The sequence below is a fragment of the Megalobrama amblycephala genome, linkage group LG1, assembly GCF_018812025.1.
Source record: "Megalobrama amblycephala isolate DHTTF-2021 linkage group LG1, ASM1881202v1, whole genome shotgun sequence".
NCBI lineage: Eukaryota > Metazoa > Chordata > Actinopteri > Cypriniformes > Xenocyprididae > Megalobrama > Megalobrama amblycephala.
The window spans coordinates 36658845-36685038 of NC_063044.1; the positions used below are offsets into that span (position 1 = coordinate 36658845).

The window sequence follows — 26194 nt, forward strand, 5'->3', positions numbered from 1 at the left end:
GGTCACATTCAGAGATGAATATCTTGGGAATGGTAGCGAATATCAAAAATCCGTTCAGTCATTTCTGTGCGGCTCGGTCCAAAGATCATCTGAGCTGATTTTGGACAAAATTGACCAAAATTTGCAGGAGGAGTAGCGAAAAAACTGTTTTTGATTTAATTCAATATGGCAGACAGGTACATTTAAGGAAAATGACAAATGACACATTGTCGGAATCGGCATAAGCCAGGGAATAAAATGACATAAAGCAGACAAATTTTGGATAATGTTTTCAAAAGTTATAAGCAATTTTGCAAAAAACATTATATCTGTGGAACACTAGGTGGCGCTGTGCTGAAACTTCTCATGTACCTTCAGGACACTCTGATGGTCATATGTACCAAATTTTGTGATGATATGTCAAATTGTTTAAAAGTTATTGCAATTTATGACAAAATTCAAAATGGCGGACATGCTTTTCATCCGATGTTGACAAATTCAATATCCCCGGATTCGGCATGGCCCAAGGAATCCATAGACACCAAGATCTTGATTTTGTAATAAAGTGTTCAAAAGTAATTGGCCAAAATAGCCATTTTTCATATCTCATGACCTGTAGGTGGCGCTGTTCCCAAATTCGGCATGGAACCTTAGATCATGGTCTTGATCAAGGGTACCAATTTTTGTTTCGATTGCTCAAAGTTTGGCCGAGATACAGCCTCTATAGCAATTTCGGGTCAACCTCGTTAACTTCGTGACATCATAACTTTTGAACAAAGATGAATAAAAAAAATCTGTTCAGTCATTTCTGTGCGGCTCAGACCAAAGATCACCTGATCAAAGTCTGGACAAAATTGGACAAATTTTGAAGGAGGAGAAGCGAAAAAAACAAATACTGTACTTTTCAAAATGGCCGCTACTGTAATGGGTGGAGACTTAATGTAAGAAGTTGAATAGCATCAGCATGAAGAGACGAATCAGATGAACTAAATTTAATTTTTCTATGACAAAGAGTTCAAATGTTAAAACCGTTAGAATGTTGAAATTTTGAACTGGTGGTGGCGCTATAGAGTTGGTTCTAGAGACTCCAAATTTGGTCCAATCACTATTCATGAGCATCTCTACAACTGTGCCAAATTTCATCATTTTCTCATGTTCCGTTGATAGGGCTGCCATAGACTCCCATTCGGGAGGAAGAATAATAATAATAAAAGGGAAAACGTACAATTACAATAGGGGCTACAGCCCCTTCGGGGCTTGGCCCCTAAATATTACTCCTCTGTATAGAAAATTGACATAAACATATGAGAATCCATTAATATTTCTCCAAATGTGCATCCTTTTAAAATGCCATAGAGGAAACATAATTGTTCAGACACTTTGCATCACAGAAATACATTATTACATTAAAGAATATAATAAAATACCATTATTTTAAATTGTAATAATATTTCACAGTATTGCTTTTTTTTCTGTATGTTTGCTATACACCATGATGAGCTTGAGACATAATCACAGAGGGTTTTTTCACAGCCTACCTGACTGAAAGAGCTCATTATTTATGCAGGTCATTACAACTCATTATGTGAATCTTTTGTCTTCTCAGGTGTAAATCGCCCATTATTCATTATGATTCATGCCTCCACACATACTGTGTTTCTTGACCAAAGATGTTTTAGAAAATTTAAATCTCTCTATTGTTTTATATGAAAGAGTAGGTAGGATAATTTTTACATAATTTTGAAGCAAAACCTCTAGTCTACAACCTCCAATACCCAGAAGTCTTGTAAACACATATATAATATTATTTTTTGGCCTTATTTCAGTGACTTAAGTTTTTTGTTTTTTCAATAACCACGCATAAACGTTATTCATTCAAAAACACAAACATGTTGTACCCTTTACATTCAAGATAGGGAATTTAAACTCAACAGGATAAAGCAAAGAGTCCACCAGGCAGTCTTTCAATGCATCAAACTTAAACTTTCTTTATTTATACAAACGTTGTAGGAGAGGGGTATGTGGAGAAACTGTAACTCAGGCAGTTCTTCTTCCTTTTTTTTCCTTTGTGGTCCCAAATTATGTCTGGGGAAAAGGCAGAAGAGATATAGGGTTAGTCTCTGTAGTGCAGACTACTCACGTCCTTCTACCCTCACAAGCTCGTCCTGGTTAGCACTTGTCCAAGGCCTGGATTGGGGCGCGCTCAGCACACTGCATCTGTTCACCTCCCCTGCTCTTTCCTCTGTGACTTTGTTGTTCTCTTTTTATGTGGCTGCTGATTAGGCCCAACAGCCTGCAGCTGAGGCCCCGTGTCAAAAGGGAAACTCTGCACACCTGTGTTGGTGCTATCCCTGGTCCTGAATGTCACTGAGTGGCTCTGCTGGTGCTCTCCAAGGTGCTGCAGATGACATGCTTCCTTATGGCTGTCACAATGTACATACATGTTCCTCACATATTATGGTAGCCTAGTTTGTGCTGAATACAGTGTAATGACACTTTTTCCATTAATATGTTTATGAACAACTGATAAAAGCACAAATGTCAAGGCATGTCAAAACTTCTCCAGGCCACAAATCAGCCTCAGACTCCAGAGGGTTAATAAAGGCCTTTTAAAGGGAAGCGATGCATTTGTGTAAGAAAAATATCCATATTTAAAACTTATAAACTGTAATCTCTAGCTTCCGCTAACTGTTGTATGTGCGTTCACGATAGAGTGACGTCCCAGATGTAGGTTGCATGCACAGTGTGAGCTCCGGTGACGAACATGGAAGCGCAGAGGAGAGAGCAAAGCACAGTTCGTTTGAGTAGTGTGATCACTCTGTACCGTGCCCGGGCGCTATTTCATTTTGCAGTCCCTGGCCCGCTTGGAAAAGGTGGGCCAAACAACGGTTCAGTTGGGCTTGGTGCACATGCAGTATGAGCGCTAACCACACCGGAGCACACTACTGCTACTGCTTTTGTGTGCGCTTCTGTCATCATTATGATGGCAAATATCTTTATTACTACTTGGATAGTACGCTTTTCAATTAATGTAATTAATTTGAGTGTATTTGGGTTTATAGCGGGTCTGGATCTCACCTTATTTTTGGTGGAGGAAATCTTAATAAAGTTAATACAGAAAGGCCTTAAAAACTGCTAGATCTGCTTATTCTTCAAATATTTTAGAAGAAAATAAACACAACCCTAGGTATTTATTTGATACAGTGGCTAAATTAACAAGAAATAAAGCTTCAACTTCTGATGTCTCCAAAGAGCACAGCAGCAATGACTTTATGAACTTCTTTACTTCCAAGATTTATTATATTAGATAGAAAATTATAACAATGCAACCGTCTATTACAGTATCATGTCAAAAAGTGCATTGTAGTGTCCCTGAGGAAAAAATAATTCATTTACTGCTTTAGGACAGGAAGAATTGTCTAAACTTGTTAAATCATCAAAATCATCCACATGTATGTTAAACCCTATTCCGACTAAGCTATTGAAAGAGATGCTTCCAGAGGTCATAGATCCTCTTCTTAATATTGTTAATTAATCTTTATCACTAGGATACGTACCAAAAACCTTTAAACTGGCTGTTATTAAACGTCTTATTAAAAACCACAACTTGATCCTAGAGAATTAGTCAATTACAGGCCGATCTCAAATCTTCCTTTTCTATTAAAAATACTAGAAAAGGCAGTATCATCACAACTATGTTCCTTCTTAGAAAGAAATGGTATCTGAGAGGATTTCTAGTCAGGATTTAGACCGTACCATAGTACTGAGACTGCTCTCATTAGAGTTACCAATGATTTGCTCCTATCATCAGATCGTGGTTGTATCTCTCTATTAGTATTACTGGATCTTAGTGCCTATTCATTCTATGCATTTGTTTTACAGTCAGCTCAGGTTGGTGGCATACCAAGTTGTGCTAGTTTTAAATGCATGTAGAGATTAATAATAATGAAAATAATAATTTAAAAAAAATGTACAACACGTTTTCAGGTTAAAAGCTGCGTGAACTGGAAGTTGCAAACGACTTTTCTCCAGTGTTGTGACGCATTTCCACGTGAAACGGAATATTGAATAGAGGGCAGAGTTTCCTCCTCTCCATCTCTCGCTCATAGCAGACTAACGGTTGCGGGGGAGTGGTTTATGCGTTTTCAACCCAAGCTGTCAAACTGACGTTATCAGAGAAGGAACACCATTCCAGACCAGAAGTAACTTTTCAGATTTTGATTAAAGATTACCGTGACAAACAATTTTTTTCTGTGTTTTAACTTGCACAGATTAATTGTTTATCACAAGACTAGTAATATGCACCAGTACAGTTAATAGGGTCGATTTTGATTTCATGCCGACTTTAAAATGAAATTAACGACATGGCTTTGGTCTCTGTGAATACAGTAAGAAACTATGGTAACTTTAAGCACATTTAACAGTACATTAGCAACATGCTAACAGAACATTTATAATTATTTAAAAATATCACTAAATATCTCATGATAGCATGGATCATGAACAGTTATTATGGATCCATCTGCCATTTTTGCTATTGTTCTTGCTTGCATGCTTCACATTACCTGCAGAAAATCTGATGATTCGACTGTGCAGCTCCACATTAATAGGGGTGTAAATCAGAGACTTCATCACGATTCGATACAATATCGATTCTCATAGCCAGCGATACAATATTCTCAGATACGATTGTGATACAATTCGATTCAGGGGTATATCTATCAATATTTTGATATTATGATATTATGTGCCTATTTTACACAACCAGTTAATTTTTTATTAATTCACAACTGCAACCAAAATATATAACAAACATTTATTTCAAAATTTCACATCCTGCACCCTGATTGGGATATCAATAAATAAAAAATTCACACAGTAATATAATGACAGCTTATGACATGACAACAGTCAAGAAAGTATTTTAGTTCTGTGCTAAAACGTGTACCAACAGATAAGGAGCCAGGTAAGTAGAGAGGTATACATCAACGTGACCTTACAATTGTGAGGTGGAAGGTGACTGCTTATTTGTGATGTTCATTTCTTGAACAAATTGTTCTTTTGAGCCGGTTGAAACCAGTAAGCAGAATAACCAGTCGAGCCGGTTCACTAATCAAACTGAATCGAACTTTAGTTGTGTGGACAAGCCAAAGTAGCACGTCTGACTCAAAAAGAACCACTGCAAATCAAAAGAAAAGTTTTTTTCTGAAAACGGTGATGTCATGCGCATGTGTATCATGTTCACGCATATGTATTAAGTGTTCGCGGGGTGCTTAGTTTATTTGTATAGTACATTTAAAAACAACAATATTCCAACAACATAAATAACAAAATAGAAAAACATAAACAAAAAACATGTTTCTTGACAAAGTGACCGTCGATACAATATTGTCCGATACCTCAAAAAGTTCTCAGATACGATTGTGATACAATTCGATTCAGGGGTATATCTATCAATATTTTGATATTATGATATTATGTGCCTATTTTACACAACCAGATAATTTTTTATTAATTCACAACTGCAACCAAAATATATAGCCTAACAAACATTTATTTCAAAATTTCACATCCTGCACCCTGATTGGGATATCAATAAATAAAAAATTCACACAGTAATATAATGACAGCTTATGACATGACAACAGTCAAGAAAGTATTTTAGTTCTGTGCTAAAACGTGTACACACACACACACATTGTTAAAAGACATTTCTTTTAAATGTATAACGCAGATTTTTAATGAAGCAACAACATATTATATGTTGGACAAAACAAGACAGGCTATTAATATTCTTTCCTTGTGCAAAAGTATTATAAAGGCTTCAATACAGAGCAGCACAAAGCATTTATGCACATTAATCAACACAGAGTCACAGCGTGCAGCGCTCCTATGCAGCAGTTTGAGCATTTTCTTTTAACAGTTTAAATTTCATTTACTGTGTGTGTGTGAAGAACGCTTAATAGCACTCTATTCTCCAGTGTTGTGAGGTTTGTGCACGCTGCTTATTGCAAGGCTTTAAAAACGAGCAAATTATAAACTTTTGTGAAGATTTAGCACTGGTCTGATCAGGATAGTTACAGTTCCATCTACTTTCCCGAGCGTCTCTCACAAGCTCTGAAAGGTAGTTTAAATGAGGATGCATGCATTGGCGATAATGCAAAGACTGATATTGTGTGAAAATGTGTATGTTAAATGAGTGTTAAAACAAAGGTGCCTCTATAAACAGCCATGTAAAACATCAGTATTGTAGGCACAGCTCACAATTTCAGAAGTCGTCTTGTACTTCCACTCTTCTTTGCCTTGTAATCCTCCACTGGTGTATTTACATCCAAGCAAATAGCGAGCAGCCATAGCTTCAATCACTTAGGATCCTTTACAGGGAATTTGTGAAATGTTAATGGTGCATCTCCCTTTGATGTCGGCACAACCCCAAGACTTTAGCTTTGTTGAAGCAACCTGGATATTCGCAAGAAATCACAATTTTAACACTAATAAAATGTAGAGTATAGCTCAAACAATTTGCTTCTTCACATGGATTTCCTTAGCTTGGTTTTCGCGTGACTAGAATATTCTCAACGGAACTCATGCTGCGCCTGCGTCCTACATCATAAGCTGGGACGCCACTCTCTCGTGAATGTGCGCACAACAGTTAGTGGAAGCTGGAGATTACTGTTGATAAAGATTTAAATATGGATATTTTTCTTACACAAACACATCGCTTTACCTCCGAAGGCCTTTATTACCCCCAGAGCCATGTGGACTTATTTTATAATGGATGGGTGCATTTTTTCTGTCTTCAGAATTTGGGCCACCATCCACTCCCATCATAAAGCATGGATTAGCGTGGACATTGTTTAATATACAGTACAGTCCAAAAGTTTGGAACCACTAAGATTTTTAATGTTTTTAAAAGAAGTTTCGTCTGCTCACCAAGGCTACATTTATTTAATTAAAAATACAGTAAAAAACAGTAATATTGTGAAATATTATTACAATTTAAAATAACTGTGTACTATTTAAATATATTTGACAAAGTAATTTATTCCTGTGATGGCAAAGCTGAACTTTCAGCATCGTTACTCCAGTCTTCAGTGTCACATGATCCTTCAGAAATCATTCTAATATGCTGATCTGCTGCTCAAGAAACATTTATGATTATTTTCAATGTTGAAAACAGTTGTGTACTTTTTTTTCAGGATTCCTTGATGAATAGAAAGTTCAAAAGAACAGCATTTAATCAAATAATCCTGAAAAAAAATATTGTACACAAATATTTTGTACAATTGTACACATTAAATGTTTCTTAAGCAGCAGATCAGCATATTAGAATGATTTCTGAAGGATCATGTGACACTGAAGACTGGAGTAACGATGCTGAAAATTCAGCTTTGCATCACAGTAATAAATAAATTTGTGAAATATATTCAAATAGTACACAGTTAATTTTAAATTGTAATAATATTTCACAATATTACTGTTTTTACTGTATTTTTAATTAAATAAATGTAGCCTTGGTGAGCAGACGAAACTTCTTTTAAAAACATTAAAAATCTTAGTGGTTCCAAACTTTTGGACTGTACCGTACATGCGATTGTATTCATCTGAAAGAAGAATGTCATTTACACCTAAGATGGCTTGAGGGTGAGTAAATCATGGGATAATTTTCATTTTTGGGTGAACTATCACTTTAAGTTATATTTCAAGAATTCCCCCAAATATAATTCCATTTTACGGCTGCTCTGGTAGATGGAGCACAGAATCACTTCTGCTAAATTCTTTGCTGAATCCATCCTTATTTGGTCTGGTCTTCTGTCACTGACAGAAGGAGACAACACAGGTAATACAGTTCAAAAAGTTGTATTATTGCAGGTGGCAGAAAGTGGGAGAATAAACAGGTGAGTAGATTGAATTATGACAGGTTTAATGAATTTAGTTGGATGAAGGTGAGGAATCTCAGTCACGAGACCAACAGATAAGGAGCCAGGTAAGTAGAGAGGTATACATCAACGTGACCTTACAATTGTGAGGTGGAAGGTGACTGCTTATTTGTGATGTTCATTTCTTGAACAAATTGTTCTTTTGAGCCGGTTGAAACCAGTAAGCAGAATAACCAGTCGAGCCGGTTCACTAATCAAACTGAATCGAACTTTAGTTGTGTGGACAAGCCAAAGTAGCACGTCTGACTCAAAAAGAACCACTGCAAATCAAAAGAAAAGTTTTTTTCTGAAAACGGTGATGTCATGCGCATGTGTATCATGTTCACGCATATGTATTAAGTGTTCGCGGGGTGCTTAGTTTATTTGTATAGTACATTTAAAAACAACAATAGTCCAACAACATAAATAACAAAATAGAAAAACATAAACAAAAAACATGTTTCTTGACAAAGTGACTGGCCTGGCATACATAATACAGCCCTTTTAGTCATTTGCGCAGATCCGTGTGAACGGGGATCATTTTACCAATGTTGTTGCCTGTTTTTAGTACATCAATGTCATGTAAACATCTTATCAGTGTTTTTACCATCAGTGTTTTAACACCCTGTAGTGTGGACACAAACACTGAGGAGAGTTAATTTAACACTGGGTTTTTGACTTTTGACTTATTATTACAGTCGTATTCTTTATTTTCTGTGTCTTTCAGAGATGTCTGCGAGCAGCTTCAGTCCAGATGATCCAGTGATCCGAATTCTTCTAATGGGCAGAAACGGTTCTGGGAAAAGCTCATCTGGAAACACTATACTGGGAGAAAAGAAGTTTAAAGTCCAAAAACATAAGAAGATAAATGAAGCTAAAGTTTGTGAAGAAGTAACTCAGACCAGTGAGAAGCAGGTGCATGTGATTGAGTGTTCAGACCTACTGGATCCAGATCTGAATAAAGAGCAGCTGGAGATGATGAAGCAGCAGCTGGTTTCTCGATGTTCAGCAGGTCTCAGCGCAGTTCTGCTCACCGTTCCTCTAGAGGAACCTGTGGAAAATGAGGAAGAGATCCTGGATTATATCAAGTGCTTATTTGGTTCTGAAGTTCAGAAGTACATCATGATTCTGTTCACACGTGGAGATGAACTGGAGGATCTTGATGAGACCATTGATCAACATCTACAAAGCAATGATCATGCGGATCTCCAACGATTGGTGACAGAATGTGAAGGAAAGTTTCACTGTTTAAATAACAAGAGTAAATCAGATGATCAGAAACTAGAACTACTGCAGAAGATTGAAGGAATGGTGTTGGAAAACAGAGGGAAATTTATCATGAAACAGATGATCAATTGTAAGTTGTTTTGTTGGTGTAAATTACTTCAATGATACATGATGGGTCAGGCATAAAGGTCCCTTGACATGCTACTTTTTGGATCATTTATATAGGCCTAAGTGGTCCCTAGTACTGTATCTGAAGTCTCTTTCCTGAAATTCAGCCTTGGTGCAGAATTTCAGCCACTATGAGCCAGTCCCACAATGAGCTTTCCTCAGAACGTGCCGTTTCTGGGTCTGTATGCTAATGCTAATGAGGAGGAGAGAGGTGGGGCAAGGTGGAGGGTGGGTGTGGCCTTAACCAGCTTGCGGCCACTGTACCATGTACCACGCTAATGTTTAAAGTGGATGTATTGCAATGGCTCGTAGACACGCAGTCCTTCAAGCGTTTCAGTTTGACCCAGAATCTGATCCGGATGAAGAAGCGCCTACAGCACTTTAGTTGGTTTGTTTATGTATGCTGCTACAGTTATTATCATGTAGCTAATGCTAGCCTACATTGTTGGCTTTTCATGGTGATCTGATTTGCTATCGTGTATATATATATATATATATATATATATATATATATATATATATATATATATATATATATATATATATATACAGCTCTGGAAAAAATTAAGAGACCATTCCAAGTTCAGAAATCAATGTTAAGTGGTCTCTTAATTTTTTCCAGAGCTGTATATATATATTATCATCTATAGACACTAACCAGCACAACTAAATTAGTCAGACCTCTGACATTGTTACAAATACCTTTTTTGATTGGTGCCGTTGTGAAAAAAATTGTGCTACCATGCCAACATCTTTTATTTGTTTACATATTTTATATTTCATAAATCTTAAAAGTCTTTACAATCTTTCTTATTACAATTACATCAAGCATCAAATGTGGATTTCGTGTGTGCCATAACACCAACAGCAGAACGATTATCCAAACAACAAAGAAATGTACAACACTCGCGTTACAGTGTGTGTATTCACACACACACTTGATGCTGTCTACCTTTACATTAGTGACAGTAACTGGGCTGTATTGGCCCACGTTGAGGAAACGGTCGTCGGTGAAATGTGTGGCACAGACATACAAAACTTGGAAGTTGTATCAGTGCATTACCAAAGAAAATAAAATTAACCCACTGTTTCTTCATAGGCTCGGATGAAGGAACTAAAAAGATACTTCGGTGTTCATTTGTACATCCAGACTTTCATTTTCTCAAAGGCAAAGCAAAATACCTAGGTTTTCGGTATTCGGTTATCAGGTATCAGGTATTCAGTTTACACTCATCGCCTTTTCTAACCACTGGGGGACCATATGCAGGCTAGGGAAACTCATATTAATGTTAAAAAAACTCATAAAGTGAAATTTTCATGCCATGGGACCTTTAAAACCTGTAAACAGGGCATAGAAGAAAGTAGCAAAACAGAGGATGTGTAATTCAGTGAGAAAACATGAATAATGCAAAACAAAAATGCTAATCTTAAGAAAAAGTACTTTTTCTGAGTATTGACAGTCATAGGGCCTGTTCACACCTGGTCACTTAATGCGTTTTCTCTGATCGGATAGATATTTGATTCAAAAAACGATTGCATTTACACTTGGCTACATAAATGTGTCTCTACAAAACGGATATAAATCCGATCTTCAATTCCCGCGCTATATGCAGATTTCATAGAGTTCTGCATATAGCGTAGCTATATAGTAGCTGCATTTTATTGAGCTAATTTAAATATCAAAGGCCGCAATAGGAGAGAGAGTGGCATCAGCACTGGTAAGATCATTCAGTCTCATTGCCTTTAATGAAGATGATTGTGTTTTGAGTGCCTGTGATTTTCATTTGCGGCAGTTTGCGCATCGAGTTGAATTGATACTCAGCTGCTCATATGCGGCGTTGCGTGATCGTGATGCAGTAGCACTGTCATATCATGTTTAGCCTATAACACGCGCTCGCATGTTTATTTTTTATTATTTTTGGGAGGAGTTAAATTTACATATGTGGTTTCAACAACCAGATACATTTAGACCTGTTCAGTTTTGACTGGAATGCGTCCCAGACCACCTCCTGAAGTGGTTTGAGTGATCGGATTTATACGTTTCGAAGGGTATTTAGACCTCACGATCAGTGAACACGCATGAAGTATAAACTCTTCCATGACCCAAGAACAGTTGAAAAGTTCTGGGTCCAATTGTTCAAAAATAATTTGATCAGATTTCAGCAATCAGATTGAATGATATTGAAAATGGGGTGTTGAAAAGGGAAAAAGAGGATTGTGAAATCATATTAGATTATATTAGAACTTGAATGAATCTTCACATAATCCTACTATTATTATAAATTTCATATTTACCTGTGCCCTTCTTTCCTGTCTAACAGTTGACTTCTAACATGACGCGGATCTGACGCGCATCTCATTTTCTTACCACTCAAGTTAATTCAGGATTATCAGTCTTTTTTTTTTTTTTTTTTTTTTTTTTTTTTTACTTTTTTTGAATTTTCACAATGAACCAAATAACAATTGGTAGGGTACTACAAATACAAATCTCCCATTTCATACATTTGAGTGAGTTACATAGCTGGTCCATTTCCACCATCATAATTTACATTTATGTGCTTCCAATCTCAGGTCATGAGTCATTGTTTCCATTGCAAAGATTTCCTCCATGATATTCCTCCATTGGTCCAGACTCAAAGGCTCACTTTTCAACCAGTTCCTCGTTATAACTTTCTTACTTGTTATCAGCATCACTTTGAATAGGTAAATGTCTTCCCCTCTAATAACATCTTTAGTTAACAGGCCTAAATACAGAGTCTGTGGATCATTCGGTATTTTGTAACCCCAAATTTTCTCCATTTCTGTTACAATAGATTCCTAGTATGGGCGAATTTTTGTACATGTCCAAAATACATGGGAATGATTGACATTGACATCCCCGCAGAGTCTCCAACACCTTTGGGGTTTTTTTTAACTGTTTAAGTGTTTAAGATTTAAACATTTTTCCATCTGTTAATGTACACACTGCAGTGATTCCCTTGTCAGTCCATCTTGTAAATGTGCTATCCATCTGACCACTTCTGAATTTTGGAGAGTACAATGGCCAGATCAACAATTTACAATCACCCTCCATTTTATATTCATTCTGTAAATCCCACCAGATCTTAATTGTTGTATCTACTATAGCATTTGGTTCTATAAGTTGGTTAATTGTTTTCTCACCCAGTCTTGTTTGTGGTTGGCATGTTCCATAGTTAAGCTCAATGTGTTTCCATTTGGAGTAATATTCTGATGAACACCAATAAAGTATATATCTCAACTGGGCAGCTAGGAAATATTCTTTAAAATTTGGAAGAGCAAGTCCTCCTCTTTTTTTCTCTAGTTGTAGAGTTTTGAGCTTAACCCTTGGTCTTGCCCCCTTTCAAATAAATCTACTCACTTGTTTATCCTATTTATCAAATTGAGTATTTGGTATACAAATTGGCAGTGAAATGAATAAGTAGAATAATCTGGGCAACACATTCATTTTTATCACCTCTATCCTTGAACTTAGATCCATTACTAGTGTTGCCCATTTTGTCAGATCTTTTTGTATAGCTTCATTAATCTTACTATAATTAGCCTCATATAATGTATTTAGTTCTCTAGTCAGATAAACACCTAAATATTTTATTTTTCCTGAAAACCATTTTAATTGGTAAGCTTGTCTAATTGAGTCAGCTGGTCTATATTTTATACAAAGGACTTGGGTCTTTGAAATGTTTAACTTATACCCAGATTTCCCTCCAAAATCTTTCAGTAACGTTAAAAGTTTAGGAAACGGATAATCCAGATTGCTGAGGTATATGATGATATCATCTGCAAAGAGACCTAACTTATGATCATCCTTAGCGACTGTGATTCCTTTAAGTTCATTACTTTGTCTTATACATTGAGCCAAAGGCTCTATAAACAAGGCAAATAGGGAGGGGCTCAGACAGCATCCCTGCCTTGTCCCTCTGAAGAGCTCGAATCTGTCTGTTAAGTCGCCGTTTATTTTAATTCTAGCCACTGGTTTATCGTACAGGGCCTGTCTACATTTAATGATAGTTTTATCAAAACCCATTCTTTTAAAAACCGCAAAAAGAAAATTCCAGCTGACTCTATCAGAAGCCTTTTCCGTGTCAAGACTTACTAAGGCTGTAGGGATGCTCTGTTTATTGACTTCATTAATTATATGTAATGTGCGCCGGATGTTATCTTGCGTTTGGCGACCTTTTATAAAACCCGTCTGGTCCTCATCTATCAGGTCTGGGAGGAAGGTTTCTAATCTTCTAGTGATTATAGATGTGAATAATTTATAATCAACATTCAAAATGGAAATTCGGCAATAAGACTCACATAATCTCACAACATCTTTATTTTTTACCTTCCTTTGGTATGACTGTTATCATGGCCTCTTTCTAGGGCGGACATTTTGCATGTTTGAGTGTCTAATTTAAAGATTCCAAAAATAGAGGGACAAGGTCTTCTTTATAAACTTTGTACCATTTGTTAGGCATTTTTGCATAATTCAGTGTGTTATTGTTCGTTCAAGAGTGGAAGAAATAATCTCGATACTGGTGCGCGTCTTTCTATGCACATGAGTGCTTATATGATATAACTTTCACAGACAGGGCGTTCTTGTTTGTCTTGTGGTGCTTGAATGGTTTAAAAGCATTTGCGCGAATTAGAGCGTGATCATATGATGTAACGCTTGCCAAATTATGACGGAGAAAAACGGATGCTACATTAATTGTGTTATATATATATATATATATATATTTTTTTTTTTTTTTTTTTTTTTTTTTTTTTTGACAAGAAAAAAAGGTAAAGAAAACCAGACAGACAGACCAAGGGTCATCAGGCAAAATCACCATAGGTTAACATAAGTGCTCAACATCATATAAAATGGATAAGAAAAGGAAAAGAAAAGGGGGGGAAATACTTTAGACATATAACTAAAGACATATACATCTCAATTTGTATTCAGATAAGATATCCATTTTTCCCAATATGCTTCACATTTCTTTTGGGCATGTCTCAGAGAGAAAGTTAAATGTTCCATAATGTAAATTTCCTTAATTATTTCTATACATTCAGCAATTGTCGGGGAATCTTTACTCTGGTTATTGCTTTCTTGCTACCTGTTAAAAGTATTTGTAACAAGTATCTATCTGTCTTTCTTAGCCCTGATGGTAGATTTCCTAAATATATAACACTGAAATTAAACTCGAGCTCTGAGCCGAATATTGGCCTAATTGCCTTCACCACCTCTATCCAATACGAAGAAATAATAGGACATTCCCAGAAGATATGGAATTGACCAGCAGACATATTACCACACATTCTTCAACACTGACCATGTTCAGGATTGTTACTCTGTGCCATTTTTATATTAGGGGTTATAAATATGAATTCCCTCCACAAACCTGAGTTAGAGGTGGTAGATAGTGTCCTGCATTCGACCAGTCATCTTCGCTCATCTTTATATTAGCTTCTTTTTCCCACCTCTTTTTTACATACATTGTTGAAAGTCCCCTATCTAACTGTAAACATAAATATAACCTGGAAATCAGGTTTCTGTTAATATTACCCTTATATGGATCAATGAATAGCGTTATATATTTTTAATGCGTTAAACTGAAAAAAAAAGCCTGTTAAATGTAAAGCACTAATATTTGTCATGCTGGAGTTCAGAGCATCTACAAGAGCCTTATGTGGCCTATATATAACACCGATTTTGAAAGAGAAGAGCAGTTAGAGAATGTTTAATTATAATTTTACACTGATGTGATGAGTGATTTTAGTTTCCTGTTGTGTTGTAGCTCCGAATGAGTCTACAGCAGAAGATCAGGGTGACCTTCAGATTCCTGAGAAGAAAGATCTAAGGCTGGTTCTGCTGGGAAAAACTGGATCTGGAAAAAGTGCCACTGGAAATACCATCATCGGAAAAAAAGTGTTTGGATCAACGGTCAGTTCAAAGTCTCAGACGAAACATTGTCATTCAGAAACTACAGTGAGGTTTGGTAAAAAGATCACAGTGATCGACACACCTGGACTTTATGATAATGAACTCAGTGAAGAGAAAATTATTACTGAAATATGTAAATGCATTATATTATCCTCTCCTGGACCACATGCCTTTATAATTGTCATAAAACTAGCTACATTCACTGATGAGGAGAAAAATACAATAAAGAAGCTGAAAGAAGTGTTTGGAGAACAGACAGAAAAATACACCATTATCATCTTTACCCATGAAGATCAGTTAGAGAATGAAAATAAAACAATTGATCAGTTTCTACAGGATAGCGATCCAGATCTCAAAAAACTCGTAGAGAGTTGTGGAAACCGATTACACTGTCTGAACAACAACTCTGCCAGTTTCCCACAAAGCAGAGATTTGGTCAGTAAAATAGAGAAGATGGTGGCAGAAAATGGAGGACACTTTACAAATGACCTGTTTGAGGGAACAGAGAAATGCCTTCAGGAGATTCAGAAGCAGAAACTGTGTGAGAAAGTGAAGCAGTTAAAACGGCAGAAAGGGGGCATTTTTACAGAATGGCAGAAAATATTCTGGGGTTTAGTAGAGGAGTCTCGACAAGAATCTGAGCAGAATATGATTTTTGTGCTCAAAGCAGCTGTAGTTCAATTCCTGGGAAAGCCTTTCATAAGCCGAGAGGAGAAAGAGAGTGCCATGAATGATGCTGTGAGCATAGGAATCAAACATCCGAAGGCAATTCAGCTTGCAATCAGAGCGACACAGACACTATTAAGACAGAAGTTGTGTGTGATTCAGTGAGAAACTCATTAATGATCAGACACACTAAAACTCAAACTTTTGAGCATTTCTTTCTAATGTTTTTTCAGGAACACAAGTATAGGGAACACATATTCACTCTGAACTACAACTTTTGCCTCAAAGTCCTAATTTACTTCTTATTAATAGTTAGTAAGGTAGTTGTTAAGTTTAGGTATTGGGTAGGATTAAGGAATGTAGAGTAAGGCCATGCAGAATAAGGCATTTATATGTGTTTTATAATTACTAATAAACAGCCAATATCCAAGTAATATGCAAGCTAATAGGCAACTAGTTAAAAGTGAGAATTGAATCTTAAAATAAAGTATTATAGTGTTACCGGTTTTCTTTTTGTTCATAAAACCAGAAATGCAAAGAGTGCTGCTGGGCTGAAAATCCTTATATCCGAGTGCCCTTTGAATAAGGAATAATTCAAGTCTTTGCGGCAGTTCATCAGGGTGTGGAGAAACAGACATGATCTAATTCCTCTTCTACAATCAATTAGTCATATGACATGGTTACCTGATTAGGTTACCTGATAAGAGAGGAAATTATAATCATAATCAATATTATTAATAGAATCTATAACATCACAATATATTAAAATAAAATATCCAAAATCAGCAACAATCTGTAACCAAAAATTAACAATATATTTGAAACAATGAAAAGAATTACAAAAAAACAAACAAAAAAAAAAACAACAACATTTAAACATTAATAATCAATGTAATCAAATTCTCTCTGTATAAGCTTATTCATCCTATCTCCTCTTATTGACTTAGGAATATGTTCTATACATAATGTGTACTTGGACTACCATGATTTTTTTTTCTCTGTAGTGTATGGCCATGGGATATTGAGGGTTAGGTTATTCGGATGGCCTGTGATTCAGGCAGGTTTTTGATTTTCTAGAGAGAAGATGACTTCTCACCGATTTACCTTTAATTGTAGTTGCTTTTCGTAATACAATAAAAGGAGATTCAGGCAAGACTTCGCTAAGACAAGATTTCCCAATTGCTTTTTATATTTGCTTCTGTACTGTACTGTCACAAAATAAATTGAGTTTTCAGAATGTTGTGATTTTCATTTGTCTAACAATAACTCATCTCTACTAATGCCTTTTACTTATTATATGCCTTATTAATCACACTGTTCACACTGTTTTGTACCATTTAACTATCATATCCTGCACTTTAAAACTATTCACTGTAAATTTGAAGTAATTAACTGGCAGCAGCATCACCTGCAAATTATTGTTTTATTAACAGTAACTGTAAAATTAACAGGTTTTTTTATGTAAAAATTGTCCCGTAAATTAATGGTAAAATATTGGCAGCACAGTTGCACTACATTTAAACTCAGGTTAACTCATTTTATTTGCAGAATCCGACTTCCTTAAATTGGCATTTAAGTTTATAAACTAATATTTAGTATGCTAATAATGTTTGAATATTATTACTGTGAAATTATTTCATTTGAGCCCACAATAAAATTCTTCAAGTGAACCAAATTAAACAAAAACATTAAGGCCCAGTTTCACAGACACGGCTTAGACTAAACCAGGACTAGGGGCCCTATTTTAACGATCTAAACGCAAAGTGTAAAGCGCACAGCGCAGGTGCACTCAGGGCGTGTCCAAATCCACTTTTGCTATTTTAACGACGGAAAAACGGTCTGTGCGCCGGGGCGCATTTTTGAAATGGGTTGTCCCTATTCTCTTAATGAGTAATGGGCGTAATGTTCAATAAACCAATAAGAGTGTCATCTCCCATTCCCTTTAAGAGCGAGATGCGCTCGCGCCATGGCGGATTGATATTTACATGGCGGAATTTGTTGGCGGAAAAGCTGAAATTACCTGTTAAGTGGCCAGTCAATCTTTCAGTCGTCTGCCTTGGATGCAGGCTTTCAAATAGCTCCGCGCGATGAGTCAGTTAATATATATGTGTGTGTATTGGTACGATTGTTCAATTAATTAGCCAATTTCGTTCATCATTATAAGTAGTAATAGGCTGAATTGAAAATAGGTAGCCTAATTCTAATACACGCAATGACTATTCATCATTACATTTTTATATTTATGTAGCCTGCACAATAATATTCTTTTACACTGTAATCCTTTTGTTTTTAATATTTGGCATGTTTGTGTGATGCGCATCCCTGTGTGTAATAAGCAAAGTCAACGCGCACTGTGGACGCGCCCAGAGGCGCAGTTTCTACCAACGCGCTCTAACAAAAAAATATTGCGCCATTGACTTTAGACTTTAGACCCGGTTTGAGTTGGTCTATGGCGCAGTCTGTTTTCAGCTCCTTAAAATAGCAATGCGCCGGCAATGCGCCTGAACACACCTCTTTTTTAGACCAGCACGCCCATGGGCGCACTAACTGGCGCAAATGCATTTACTAATTTAAGGACGTGGCGCTGAACGGGAAAACGCGAACGGCGCCGGACGCAAACTAGCAAACACACTTGCGCTGCGCCTTGCGTCGCATTGCGCCGGGTGTATTATAGGGCCCTAGATCTTAGTTAAATTTGAAAATTTAAGTAGCTTTTATAAACGTTACATTCCAGCACAAGGATGCAATAAAAGGAGTCTAAAAATATATTAAACAAAATATTTCTTTAAGTCTCTAGGGGTTTAAATTATTAAAGGTGCCCTCGAATGAAAAATTTAATTTATCTCGGCATAGTTGAATAACAAGAGTTCAGTACATGGAAATGACATACAGTGAGTCTCAAACTCCATTGTTTCCTCCTTCTTATATAAATCTCATTTGTTTAAAAGACTTCCGGAAAACAGGCGAATCTCAACATAACACAGAGTGTTACGTAACAGTCGGGATCATTAATATGTACGCCCCCAATATTTGCATATGCCAGCTCATGTTCAAGGCATTACACAAGGGCAGCCAGTAACGTCTGGATCTGTGCACAGCTGAATCATCAGACTAGGTAAGCAAGCAAGAACAATAGCGAAAAATGGCAGATGGAGCAATAATAACTGACATGATATTTTTTGTGATATTTGTAAATTGTCTTTCAAAATGTTGCATGTTGCTAATGCACTGTTAAATGAGGTTAAAGTTACCATCGTTTATTACTGTATTCACGGAGACAAGAGCCGTCGCTGTTTTCATTTTTAAACACTTGCAGTCTGTATAATTCATAAACACAACTTCATTCTTTATAAATCTCTCCAACAGTGTAGCATTAGCCGTTAGCCACGGAGCACAGCCTCAAACTCATTCAGATTCAGATGTTACAATATAACAGTATACAATACTCACATAATCCGACGCATGCATGCCGAACACTTTGTAAAGATCCATTTGAGGGTTATATTAGCTGTGTAAACGTAGTTTAGGCATTGTTCAAGGCAAGCGCGAGCTCAAGTTAAGAAAATTAATTAAAAAAAATCTATGGGGTATTTTGAGCTGAAACTTCACACACACATTCAGGGGACTTATATTACATCTTTTAAAAACATGTTCTAGGGCACCTTTAAGAAAATAAAAGTGCAACAATAAATAAGCAAACAAATAACAGAAAAAAACAAGGTCAATGCAGGGGCGGATCTAGAAAATTATTTATAGGGTGGCAAAGGGGTGGCATGAGGTCTATGAGAGGTGGCAACACCAAAGCAAGCGCCCATGCATAGTTTTTGGAGATTTATGGCCTGACATACACAATTGTGTACACAAATATTGCATTACCAGAAAGTAGTCATCTATATACTGTTTAAAATGAAATAAGATTTCAGTATCCGTCATGGCACCAAGTAAAGGCACTATATGAAAAACATCAAAAGATTCTAAATGAGTCTGAGCTTGTATCACTAAAGGAGATCAGTCCAGTCCAGATCTTTCACCCATAGAAAACATTTGGCTCATCATAAAGAGGAAGATGCGACAAAGAAGACCTAAGACAGTTGAGCAACTAGAAGCCTGTATTAGACAAGAATGGGACAACATTCCTATTCCTAAACTTGAGCAACTTGTCTCCTCAGTCCCCAGACGTTTGCAGACTGTTATAAAAAGAAGAGGGGATGCCACACAGTGGTAAACATGGCCTTGTCCCAACTTTTTTGAGATGTGTTGATGCCATGAAATTTAAAATCAACTTATTTTTCCCTTAAAATGATATATTTTCTCAGTTTAAACATTTGATATGTCATCTATGTTGTATTCTGAATAAAATATTGAAATTTGAAACTTCCACATCATTGTATTCTGTTTTTATTCACAATTTGTACAGTGTCCCAACTTTTTTGGAATCGGGTTTGTATAAACAGAATCTCAAAACTAAACACCAACTTGCACAAAGCTCAAACTTCCAGGTCAAAATAAAATGTTCTAGTCAAAAACTTATTCTTGTCTGACAAAGTCGAACTTTGGCCTCAGTTGACACACAAAACATAACAAATACACAGACTACTGCACTGCCCAGTGAACACTAGTGAGATCAATTCATATAACACTGTAACAAAAATACCTCTTACTGGGATTCAGGAATTATTTTGAAGCTCAGTGTCTACTACACAAAAATAAATGTACAGATGCATTAAGAATGAAATGTACAGATGCACAAATAAGTATGAACTTGGTATGCACCACAATGCAGTATACTGTCAATTGCAGTAAAAGTAAATTCAGCATCCTCTGCACATTTGGCTAAATTTCATTACAGTATATACAGTACTATAGCAGTGTATTGGTCTTCCTTGTAATTTATTCATTCAACTCTCTCAGATTTTGACTGGTGTGTCATCAGTTTTGCTACCAAATGTTGTCATTGTTAAAGTTTTGAGAAATGTGTCTTTGTTTTGAGAACTGATGGTTTGGGAAATGGCTTCTTCTTGAAATCTTCTTATTGATTTCATGTTATTGTTTTGTTGGATGAATAAAAGACCTTTATCAATGATGAAAGTGGAGCGGGCGGGCGGTAAATGATCTAAATAGAATATATATATACACATACACACACACACTCACGTTATGTTAGCACACAGACAAGATGTTCAAATCCAAGTGCAGCATTTATTGTAGGGTAATCCAAAGTCGTATATGCCAAAACAGGCAAGGGTCAAACTCACATAAGCAGTCCACAAAAACAGAAAGCCAGAGGTACAAAAGTGCATGTAACATAGATTAACAAACCAAAAACAAAGACAGAAACAACTGAGACTAAATAGACAGAACTAATGAGCAAGCACTAAACAGCTGGGTGCAATGACATGGGATAATGAGTCCAGGAGGTGTCCATGTTGGAGTGCCCTCTGGTGGCTAAACGGGGCACTCCAACTCATGATCATGACACACACACACACACACACACACACACACACACACACACACACATATATTTAGGGGCCAAGCCCCGAAGGGGCTGTAGCCCCTATTGTAATTGTACGTTTTCCCTTTTATTATTATTATTCTTCCTCCCGAATGGGAGTCTATGGCAGCCCTATCAAAGGAACATGAGAAAATGATGAAATTTGGCACACTTGTAGTGATGGTCATGTCTAGAAATCTGACCAATTTTGGAGTCTCTAGGACCAACTCTATAGCGCCACCACCAGTTCAAAAATTCAACATTCTAAAGTTTATAACTTTTGAACCATTTGCTCTAGAAAAATACAATTTAGTACATCTGATTCGTCTCTTCATGCTGATTCTATTCAAATTCTTACATTAAGTCTCCGCCCATTACAGTAGCGGCCATTTTGAAAAGTACAGTATTCCGTTTTTTTCGCTACTCCTCCTTCAAAATTTGTCCAATTTTGTCCAAACTTTGATCAGGTGATCTTTGGTCTGAGCCGCACAGAAATGACTGAACAGGTTTTTTTTATTCATCTTTGTTCAAAAGTTATGATGTCACGAAGTTAACGAGGTTGACCCAAAATTGCTATAGAGGCTGTATCTCGGCCAAACTTTGAGCAATCAAAACTAAAATTGGTACACTTGATCAAGACCATGATCTGAGGTTCCATGCCAAATTTGGGAACAGCGCCACCTACAGGTCATGAGATCTGAAAAATGGCTATTTTGGCCAATAACTTTTGAACACTTTATTAGAAAATCAAGATCTTGGTGTCTATGGATTCCCTGTACCATGCCGAATCCGAGGATATCGAATTCGTCAACATCGGATGAACCACGTGTCCGCCATTTTGCATTTTGTCATAAATTGCAATAACTTTGAAACAATTTGACATATCTTCACACAAATTGGTATGTATGACCTTTAGAAGGTCCTGAAGGTACCTGAGAAGTTTCAACACAGCGCCACCTACTGTTCCACAGATGTAATGATTATTGCAAAACCACTTATAACTTTTGAAAACACTTTCCAAAATGTGTATGCTTTATGTCATTTTATTCCCTGGCTTATGCCGATTCCGACGATGTGTCATTTGTCATTTTCCTTAAATGTACCTGTCCGCCATATTGAAATAAATGGAAAACAGTTTTTTCGCTACTCCTCCTACAATTTTGTCCAATTTTGTCCAAAATCAGCTCAGGTGATCTTTGGACCGAGCCGCACAGAAATGACTGAATGGATTTTTGATATTCGCTACCATTCCCAAGATATTCATCTCTGAATGTGACCTTGCTTGTGTTTGTTGTCTTATGCTAGTTAGCTTAGCATGCTAATTGCTTAGCATGCTAACCAGTTGTCATTCTCTTTAATGTGGCTCTTCAGTTATCAAGTTAACCATGAGCTTCATTAGCATTAAGTTAGCTTAGCATGCTAATATGGTTAGCATGCTAAGTAATGCTTTTTTTGTGAATTCTTTGTTAGACTAAAAGGTTTCTTCCACAGTCTGTTGAATGTGCATCCTCAAGTAGCTCAATGTGTAAAGCCAGTTATCTGAAGAGCCCTGTATCCGAAGTTAGTGGGTTCGAATCCCAGGTGGAGCGGTTTTATAAAATAGTGTGTTTTGATTCCTTTACTGCCTCTTGGATTAGAAATAAATGCTTTTTGTTTCATGCTGTGTTCATTTTCATCTAAGCTTATGTACATTCTGAGTTCATTCTTGCCCGTAATTCTGAACCAGCTGTTTCATGTTTGTTCATTTTCTGCTGTTTTTCCTCTTCCTGCTCTGTATTGCACCACAGCATGATGAGCTGCAGAATGATCTAAAGTGCAGCTTTATAAGAATTCTTCATTTTGAGTTCATTTTCACATGAACTAATAAACTTCGGCAGGTGTGGAAACATTCACTTGCACAGTGGTGCAATGAGATGAGAAATGGACCTTGGACCCGGAGGTCGTGGATTCGAATCTCGTGTGGGGTTCCTTTATACAATTGTGTGTAATGAGTCATTTTGATACCTTTTTTATCCAAATAAGGATTGTGCTAATCTTTATTCCTCTTCAATGAGATACAAGTATTTTAGTTCATTCCGTGTTCGTTCTCTGAACTTCTATTGATTTTCATTTCATTTCCACCTGTCCTTCTGAACCAGATGTTTTGCATGTACATTCAATTTCTGCTGTTTTTGCTCTTCCTGCTCCGTATTGCGCTACTGCCCCTACTGGGGCTTGGCCCCGAATTGCTGCTTGCAGCTATATTTAGGGGCCAAGCCCCGAAGGGGCTGTAGCCCCTATTGTAATTGTACGTTTTCCCTTTTATTAGGGGCCAAGCCCCGAAGGGGCTGTAGCCCCTATTGTAATTGTACGTTTTCCCTTTTATTATTATTATTCTTCCTCCCGAATGGGAGTCTATGGCAGCCCTATCAACGGAACATGAGAAAATGTTGAAATTTGGCACAATTGTAGAGATCCTCATGAATAGTGATTGGACCTAATTTGGAGTCTCTAGATCCAACTCTATAGCGCCACCACCAGTTCAAAAATTCAACATTCTAAAGGTTATAACATTTTAACCATTTGTCCTAGAAAAATAAAATTTAGTACATCTGATGTGTCTCTTCATATTGATGCTATTCAACTTCTTACATTAAGTCTCCGCCCTTTACAGTAGTGGCCATTTTGAAAAGTACAGTATTCAGTGTTTTCGCTACTCTTCCTTCAAATTTTGTCCAATTTTGTCCAATCTTTGATCAGATGATCTTTGGACCGAACCGCATAGAAATGACTGAACAGAATTTTTTTCCCTATGGGTAAAATAAAAGTTATGATGTCATGAAGTTAATGAGGTCGACCCAAAATTGCTATAGAGGCTGTATCTCGGCCAAACTTTGAGCAATCAAAACAAAAATTGGTACACTTGATCAAGACCATGATCTGAGGTTACATGCCGAATTTGGGAACAGCGCCACCTACAGGTCATGAGATCTGAAAAATGGCTATTTTGGCCAATAACTTTTGAACACTTTATTAGAAAATCAAGATCTTGGTGTCTATGGATTCCTTGGGCCATACCGAATCTGAGGATATAGAATTTGTCAACATCGGATGAAAAGCATGTCCGCCATTTTGAATTTTGTCATAAATTGCAATATCTTTTAAACTATTTGACATATCTTCACAAAAATTGGTATGTATGACCTTTAGTAGGTCCTGAAGGTACCAGAGAAGTTTCAATACAGCGCCATCTACTGTTCCACAGATATAAGTTTTTTTGCAAAAATGCTTATAACTTTTGAAAACTCTTTCCAAAACATGTATACTTTATGTCATTTTATTCCCTGGCTAATGCCAATTCCAACGATGTGTCATTTGTCATTTTCCTTAAATGTACCTGTCTGCCATATTGAAATAAATGAAAAAGAGTTTTTTCGCTACTCCTCCTACAAATTTTGTCCAATTTTGTCCAAAATCAGCTCAGATGATCTTTGGGCCGAGCCGCATAGAAATGACTGAACGGAATTTTGATATTCACTACCGTTCCCAAGATATTTGTCTCTGAATGTGACCTTGCTTGTGTTTGTTGTCTTATGCTAGTTAGCTTAGCATGCTAATTGCTTAGCATGCTAACCAGTTGTCATTCTTTTTAATGTGGCTCTTCAGCTATCAAGTTAACCATGAGCTTCATTAGCATTAAGTTAGCTTAGCATGCTAATATGGTTAGCATGCCAAGTAATGCTTTTTTTTGTAAATTCTTTCTTACACTAAAAGGTTTCTTCCACGGCAGGTTGAATATGTGTCATGAAGTAGCTCAATGTGTAAAGCCAGGTACCTGAAGAGCCCAGTACCCAAAGATAGCGGGTTCGAATCCCGTGTGGAGGGGTTTTATGAAAAAGTGTGTTTTGATTCCTTTATTGCCTCTTGGATTAGAAATAAATGCTTTTTGTTTCATGCTGTGTTCATTTTCATCTAAGCTTCTGTACATTCTGAGATCATTCTCGCCCATAATTCTGAACCAGCTGTTTCATGTTTGTTCATTTTCTGCTGTTTTTCCTCTTCCTGCTCTGTATTGCGCTACAGCATGATGAGCTGCAGAATGATCTAAAGTAAAGTTATTAAATATAACATTCAGTGCAGTTTTATTAAAATTCTTCATTTTAAGTTCATTTTCACATGAACTAATGAACTTCGGCATTTGTGCCAATATTCACCTTCACAGTGGTGCAATGAGATGTGCAATGGACGCTGAACCTGGAGGTCGTGGGTTCGAATCCCGTGTTGGGTGGTCATTATTCAATTGTGTGTAATGAGTCATTTTGATTCCTTTTTTATCCAAATAAGCATTGTACTAATATTTATTCCTCTTGAATTAGATACAAGTATTTTTAGTTCATTCTGTGTTCATACTCATCTGAACTTCTATTGATTTTTCATTTCATTTCCACCTGTCCTTCTGAACCAGCTGTTCTGCATGAACATTCAATTTCTGCTGTTTTTGCTCTACCTGCTCCGTATTGCGCTACTGCCCCTTCTGGGGCTTGGCCCCGAATTGCTGCTTGCAGCTATATTTATTATTATTCTTCCTCCCGAATGGGAGTCTATGGCAGCCCTATCAACGGAACATGAGAAAATGATGAAATTTGGCACAGTTGTAGAGATGCTCATGAATAGTGATTGGACCAAATTTGGAGTCTCTAGAACCAACTCTATAGCGCCACCACCAGTTCAAAATTTCAACATTCTAACGGTTTTAACATTTGAACTGTTTGTCATAGAAAAATTAAATTTAGTTCATCTGATTCGTCTCTTCATGCTGATGCTATTCAA

The 26194-nt window shown here is 36.7% G+C and overlaps 1 protein-coding gene across 1 annotated transcript in view; it reads left to right on the forward strand.

Moving 5' to 3' along the window:
- The window catches only part of LOC125245621 (GTPase IMAP family member 8-like), a 35154-nt gene extending 18897 nt beyond the window's left edge, over positions 1–16257 (forward strand). Inside the window, exons 3-4 of the mRNA XM_048156291.1 lie at positions 8626–9255; positions 15080–16257. Coding sequence (XP_048012248.1) covers positions 8626–9255; positions 15080–16056 — 1607 coding nt within the window. The 3' untranslated portion in view covers positions 16057–16257. The remainder of the gene's footprint in view (positions 1–8625; positions 9256–15079) is intronic.
- The last annotated feature ends 9937 nt before the right edge of the window (positions 16258–26194 follow it).